Here is a 7,500-nt window from a genome sequence, read left to right as displayed (position 1 = left end):
CGCTCTGGCGACTACGTCATCAGTACTGCAGGTGCAAAGAACTAACAATAGACAGAGAGACTGCTAACTGCACACTGCAAGTGCTTATGAAGACCCACCATGAACCCACCATGAAGCGCATTAGTTATTTTAGCTGACACTTTTCATCCAAAATGATTTGAAGTTGATTAGACTAGGCAGGGGACAAATCCCCCTGGAGCAATGTGGGGTTAAGTGCCTAGCTCAAGGGCCCAACAGCTGCACTGATCTTATTGTGGCTACACTGGGGCTTGACCCACCAGGTCCCAGTCATGTACCTTAGCCACTAGGTTGCAGGCATACCCTCAGAGTGGAGAGCAGGAGAGCGGGGGAATGTTGTTCTTTAAAAGGAAAACACACGCTCTGTGGGTAGCACCAGGGACATGTGAGATGTTTTGCGGTGAGCGTTGTCGTGGTGATTTGTGACCCCATCTGACCCCCTCCCTCAGTAGGCCCCCCGTCCGCCCCACATTCTGCACTCTAGTGAGGGCGGCTGTGGGCTCCCCATTTCAAACGGCCCGGGAGAGCACACACAGGCTCTCCAACCCCGAAGCCAGCGAGGTGTTTACCCAGCAGGGCCGGAGAGAGCTGGACCACCAGTGTCCACAACAGAGTACTGCTCAACATCACTCAACAGGGGCGGCCTGTAGCATAGTGGTTAAGGTACATGACGGGGACCTGCAAGATCGGCAGGTCGATCCCCGGTGTAGCCACAATAAGATCTGCACAGCCGTTGGGCCCTTGAGCAAGGCCCTTAACCCTGCCATGCTCCAGGAGAGGATAGTCTCCTGCTTAGTCTAATCAACTGTACGTCGCTCTGGGTGAGAGCGTCTGCCAAATGCCAATAATGTAATGTAATGTAACGTCGCTCATCCACGTGTTCCACGCTGCGATTTCATGGAAACCCACACACACGGCACAGTCACGAGTCCGTACCACACTCACACTCACACTCACACTCACACTCACACTCACACTCACACTCACACTCACACTCACACTCACACACACACACACACACACACACACACTCACACTCACACTCACACTCACACTCACACTCACACTCACACACACTCACACACACACACACACACTCACACACACACACACACACACACACACACACACACAGCAGGTTCCCGGCAGTCTCTGCTTCACACTGGAGTGACAACAGAGTCAGTGATGCATGCCCCGGCCCTCAGTACTCACCCTCTCAGTGCTGCCCATGCTGCCCAGCCGACCCCGCATGCGGCTCCCCTGAGGAGAGAGAACACGTCAACAACACGTCAACAACACGCCAACAACACGCCAACAACACGCCAACAACACGCCAACAACACGTCACGCAGCACAGGCCTGCCCCGGAACATGTCATCATTTAGACATTAATCACAGGAATCCACCTTAAATCTGCACATCTTCGAAAGGAACAGGCAATGAAATGTGTGCAGTTCAGATGTTTATGGTGAATGTCTGCATTTATATAATGCTTTTATCCAAAGTGCTTTACAATTGATGGCACTCTCTCTCACACTCTCACACTCTCTCACACACACACACACACACACACACATACAAAGACACACAGACACACACGGCTGGTGCCTGCATCAAGAGCAGGTCATTGTGAGACCCCCGCTGACATAAGCGGGCGGAGGTGTGACGTAGGCGGGTGGAGGTGTGACGTAGGCGGGTGGAGGTGTGACGTAGGCGGGTGGAGGCGGAGGCGTTATGGTAGGTAGGCGGGGGGAGGTGTGATGTAGGCAGGTGGGGGTGTGACGTAGGCGGGTGGAGGTGTGATGGTAGGCGGGTGGAGGTGTGACGTAGGCAGGTGTAGGTGTGACGTAGGCGGGTGGAGGTGTGACGTAGGCGGGTGGAGGTGTGACGGTAGGCGGGTGGGGGTGTGATGTAGGCAGGTGGAGGTGTGACGTAGGCGGGTGGAGGTGTGACGTAGGCAGGTGGGGGTGTGACGTAGGCGGGTGGAGGTGGGGTACCCGTGAGAAGATGTTCTCCAGGGAGCTGGTGAGGGAGGTGCGGGCTTTGTTCTTCAGGATGTCCAGGGTGAAGCGCCCCACGCTAGCACTGCTCTCCAAGGACACGCTGTTCGGGACGTTCTGGGTCTGAGCGGGGGGGGGGGGGTCTCATCAAACCACAATGTAGGATATTCCACTGAGACGATACAGTACAACACACAATACATGTGAAAACAGCTGGGAGTGTGGACCGGCATGCACACACATGCACGCACACGGAAATGTACATTCTGTTTACACACACAGCAGACCTGGGTCACACACATAATTGTTTTGGATCTAAAACTTTTCTGTGCTCGATTGATCTTGCCTGGTGCAACCGAGCCAACCAAGAGGACCAGAAGGCAGGGACTGCACTTTTTTGAGAGTATTTCATAGGTTCCAATACAGCAGACAAGCTCAATAAAGCGTAGCGTAATGTATTTGAATCAAAGACGATTACAAATTTGACCCAGGTCTGACCCACACGCACACACAGCTTTCACTACGATGTCTTTCCTGAAGAATGATACACGATTGTGTTTTTCCCCCCCCCCCATGTAAACACTATCACAGATTAGCACAAGTGAGTTTGGACGGGCTTCAAAGGGAGAAGGACGTCGGTCCTGGCTGCTCCTCTGTAGCAGCGCTCCAGTACCGTGACCGTCACAGAACCGTCTTCAGAGAGTCTCCATGTCCCTGTAGCGCACGCTAGCCAGAGGTGTGTGTTCTCACACCACCCCCTCCAGCTCACCCATCACGGGCACACCCAAGCGCCCTCTCACTACACTCCCCTCGGGTGTTAAAAGCCCAGCAACCAGGCGATTCTGCCTTTACAATTATTTATCTGACGCTTTTATCTGAAGCGACTTACAGTTGATTAGACTAAGCAGGGGACCATCCCCCCTGGAGCAATGTGCCCTTGAACAAGGCCCTAAACCCCACTACACCAGGTAGCTACACCAGGTCTTGAACCACCAACCTTCCAGGCCCCAGTTATGTACCTTAGCCACTAGGCTACAGGCTGCCCCAGTCATGTACCTCAGCCACTAGGCTACAGGCTGCCCCAGTCATGTACCTTAGCCACGAGGCTACAGGCTGCGGTTTTTGACTAAGGAAAGGAGCTGGGGAACGGGACTTGGGGTAACAGGGCTTGGGGGAACAGGGCTTGGGGTAACAGGGCTTGGGGTAACAGGGCTTGGGGTAACAGGACCAGGGGAACAGCACCAAGGTAATAGGACTGGGGTAACAGGACTTTGGGTAACAGGACTTGGGGTAACAGGACTTGGGGGAACAAGACTTGGGGTAACAGGACTTGGGGTAACAGGACTTGGGGTAACAGGACTTGGGGCACAGGTGAATGGGGCTGGTCCCGGACAGGTGGGCTGTACCTGTGTTGTCTCCCCGATGTGCAGGTGGGCCTTCTGCTTGCCCTCACACAGCTGCCGCAGCTGCAGGATGACCAGCTCGTTCTCCTCCTGGTCCGAGGCCGGCTTCATCCTCTGACACACAACACAGGAGGGAGAGAAACCCGTCAGAGACGCTTTCTTTTACTGCCTTTTCTTCTGACGACGTCAACCTTACGTCAAGGTCCAACGCCATTTCACACACACAAATGTCAAGACACAAATGAGTTAAGACCAGTGGTCTATCCAACCCTGGTCCTGGAGAGCTACTGGATCTGCTGGTTTTTGTTTTCACCTTAAAATCAGCGCCCTGTTGAGACCCAGGTAACCAGGTGAGGTGAGTTAACTGTGTACTGAAATGCTCTAATTAATCAATTAATTCATGAATTAAGTGTAGGGTAGTAATGAAAACCAGCAAACCCTGTTGATCTCTGGGACCAGGGTTGGAGACCACTGAGATCACACCATATTTGGGGTAAATAAATAAACGTATTTGTCAGGAGTTCTCCCTAAGCTCTCTCCTAGGCAGCAGAGCTTCACGGACAGGTGAGGAATTCAGCACGCCGTGTTCTCTTAGAGGCACCTCTGTTTTCCCGCTCTGCCAGGCGGAGGAGGAGGAGGTGACCTTACCTGAACCCGCTCAAAAATGTCGGCCTGCTCGTTATCAGAGAGCTGGGAGAGGTGGCGCTGGATCGACAGCTTCGCCCTCGGGGGGTAAAGGCCTGCGGACAGAGAGGAACGCTCACTGACTGTCTCACTGACTGGCTCACTGACTGGCTCACTGACTGTCTCACTGACTGGGCTCACTGACTGGCTCACTGACTGGCTCACTGACTGGGCTCACTGACTGGCTCACTGACTGGCTCACTGACTGGGCTCACGGACTGAGCTCACGGACTGAGCTCACTGACTGGGCTCACTGACTGTCTCACTGACTGGCTCACTGACTGGCTCACTGACTGTCTCACTGACTGGCTCACTGACTGGCTCACTGACTGGCTCACGGACTGACTCACTGACTGACTCACTGACTGGGCTGTGATGACTGAAAAGGGTCGGCAGTGTAGTATGATCAGGCCCCGGTTAGTGTAAGGTAAAAGTAGTGTAAACTAAAGGTGGCAGGTTCAATTCCCAGGTAGGACGCTGCAGTGTACCCTCGAGCAAGGCACTGAACCTGGCTCAGAGAACAGTGTATGCAGCTGTATAAATGGATACTGTGTAAGACATTGTGTTTGGCTGGGAGTGTTGGCTAAATGCCTGTAATGTAATAAGATTGAGTAATAAGGCGGGGACAGTCTGGCTTTGTCTCCGGATATCTCACAGAGCCAGTGCAGGTGGTGCATGAGACAGGGGGTTAGGGAGTTAGAGGTTAGGGGTTAGGGGTCAGGGTCAGGGGTACGGGGCGTACCTTCACTCCTCTGATAGGGTTGTGGTTAGAGAGTCAGGGGTTAGGGGTTAGGGGTAGGGGTCAGGGTTTGGGGGGGTCATACCTTCGATCCTCCCACACAGCTTGTGCAGGTGGTGCATGAGACAGGAGGTTGGGGGTTAGGGGTCGGGGTCAGGGTTAGGGGTTAGGGGTCAGGGTTTGGGGGGGGTCATACCTTCGATCCTCTCACACAGCTTGTGCAGGTGGTGCATGGGACAGGAGGTTGGGGGTTAGGGGTCAGGGGTCGGGGTCAGGGGTTAGCGGTCAGGGTTTGGGGGGGGTCGTACCTTCGATCCTCTCACACAGCTTGTGCAGGTGGTGCATGAGACAGGAGGTTGGGGGTTAGGGGTCAGGGGTCGGGGTCAGGGTTAGGGGTCAGGGTTTGGGGGGGTCGTACCTTCGATCCTCTCACACAGCTTGTGCAGGTGGTGCATGGGACAGGCCTCACAGAGCTTCACCTGAGTCTTAGCGCTCTGCAGAGCAGCGGCTGTACTGAAGGCCTGCTTCAGAGTCATCATCACCTCGTCCACCTACAACACACACACACCTTTACCAACACACACTCACACCTTTACCAACACACACACACACACCCCTTTACCAACACACACACACACACACACACCTTTACCAACACACACACACACACCCCTTTACCAACACACACACACACACCCCTTTACCAACACACACACACACACACACACACACACCCCTTTACCAACACACACACACACACACCTTTACCAACACACGCACATACACAGACACACACACACCTTTACCAACACACACACACACCTCTTTACCAACACACACACACACACACACCTCTTTACCAACACACACACAAACATACACCTTTACCAACACACACACACACACACACACACCTTTACCAACACACACACCTCTTTACCAACACACACACACACACAAACACACACCTTTACCAACACACACACACACCTCATCCACCTGCTTCAGAGTCAGCATCACTTCATCCACATAAAACACAGACACACACACCTCATCTACCTACACACGCACACTCACCTATTTACCAAACACACACACCTTATCCACCTACAGAGAGAAACCTGATCACACACACACACCTCTTCACCAGAACACACATACACCTGTGTCCTCTTCACCAAAGCACCGAAACATTGCAACACCTCCTCTTCACAGAACCACATTCAAACACCTCTTGATCCAACCACATCATTCAAACATCTCCTGTTCAAACACATATTTCAAACATCTGCTCCTCAAACACAGTATTCAGACATTGTGCTTCTTCCTCAAACCACATCATTCAGACATCTCTTTTTCATCAAACACAGCATCCAACCATCTCCCCTTCACCAAACCACATCATTTAAATCATCATAAACTATTTTGCCTTCAAAGACCTTCATGTCAATCTTCAATCATAAAATAAAAACATTCACAGTCATCACTCTCCACAAATTTCTCCATTCAGACATCTCTCGCTCTCCAAACAACACCATCTGCACAGCTGGAGTCAAAATGAGAATATGCACAGTTCACATTCTCCCAAACAGTCTAAAGATGGTGGTGAATGTGAGGATGGTGAATAAAACACATCAGAATACAGAAGCAGAGACACTCCGGTTAAACGAGCCGTAGTTCAGACAGACGAGGGCCGTTGTAGACCGCGTGTGTACGCTTTCCTTTCCTCTGCGGTACGGAAACAGCAAAACAGACAGAACCAGTTTTGGACAGAGAACGATAAAAACAACCGGCACGCCTACAGGCTAGACTCTCCACCCTGTCTCAACATTACAGACCGCTTTCCGGATCGATGGGGTTGAGCAATTTCACGCGGAGTAGACATCTCGCAAACCGGCTAATGTCGTCTCCTTGCCCACGGTACGCAATTCGGGACCGAGAGAGCTCGTTTTAAACACAGCCGTACAACACAGAACATCAGAGTCTGCTGAGGTCATTGACACGAAATTCAACCAACGCCAAGTATGTCATCCTTAATGATAAACCATCGCTAAAATTCAACATGGGACACCTTCCAAGCAGCTGCCCAGAGTGCTAGCACAAGCCAGGCGCAAGCAACTCCACTAAGACAAGCCCATAGCACACTTCAATATGGCAATAAAAATCTGTTTTATTTCAATAACCCAAATAAATAACAGAAATAAGTATCCCCAATGTTATTGCTAAAACGCTCTCCAAAGAAAAGATGGTTGCATAAATACACACCAATAAAATATTTATTTAAAAACCAACTGACGGTTTTTTTTCCCACCCCCTTGCCCCCGCTCTCCGCGCCAGACTCCTGACACAAGCGATAAACACATTCTCCTCTCACACACGGGCCGGACCGTCCAGCAGATCCTCTCATGCGCTTTCTGGAACAGCAGCCCAGACACAGAAGAGGAAAGTCCAGGGGTCAGAAAGTTAAAGTGCTGCCGTGGGTTTCTTTACATTACAGTGAAGCTGACACTTTTATCCACGGCGACTTAAAAGTTGATTAGACTAAGCAGGGGCCACTCCCTGTGGGGTCTTAAGGGCCTTGCTCAAGGGCCAAACAGCTATGGCAACACTGGGTCTTGAACCACCAACTTTCCAGGTCCCAAGGCACTAGGCTATA

At 51.9% G+C, this 7,500-nt stretch overlaps 1 protein-coding gene across 9 annotated transcripts in view; it reads right to left on the bottom strand.

Annotated features, from left to right (window-relative positions):
* The window catches only part of tbc1d4 (TBC1 domain family, member 4), a 55,915-nt gene that overhangs the window by 23,290 nt on the left and 25,125 nt on the right, over nt 1-7,500 (bottom strand). For 8 of the 9 annotated variants that reach the window (XR_009705853.1, XM_061225649.1, XM_061225650.1 and 5 more), the window contains exons 5-9: nt 5,263-5,395; nt 4,070-4,161; nt 3,425-3,535; nt 2,016-2,141; nt 1,231-1,278 (exon numbers count right to left, since the gene is read on the bottom strand). Coding sequence is in view for 8 of the 9 variants with exons in the window: in XM_061225649.1 (XP_061081633.1) it covers nt 1,231-1,278; nt 2,016-2,141; nt 3,425-3,535; nt 4,070-4,161; nt 5,263-5,395 (510 nt within the window). In the remaining variant the exon portion in view is untranslated. Of the gene's footprint in view, nt 1-1,230; nt 1,279-2,015; nt 2,142-3,424; nt 3,536-4,069; nt 4,162-5,040; nt 5,080-5,262; nt 5,396-7,500 lie in introns of those variants that run through there. The other variant, XM_061225651.1, reaches the window with a different exon arrangement.

This window comes from Conger conger, chromosome 17 (assembly GCF_963514075.1).
Source record: "Conger conger chromosome 17, fConCon1.1, whole genome shotgun sequence".
In the NCBI taxonomy this organism is placed as follows: domain Eukaryota; kingdom Metazoa; phylum Chordata; class Actinopteri; order Anguilliformes; family Congridae; genus Conger; species Conger conger.
Note: the sequence above shows the minus strand (reverse complement) of the source record. Positions and strands in the feature narration are given on the sequence as shown.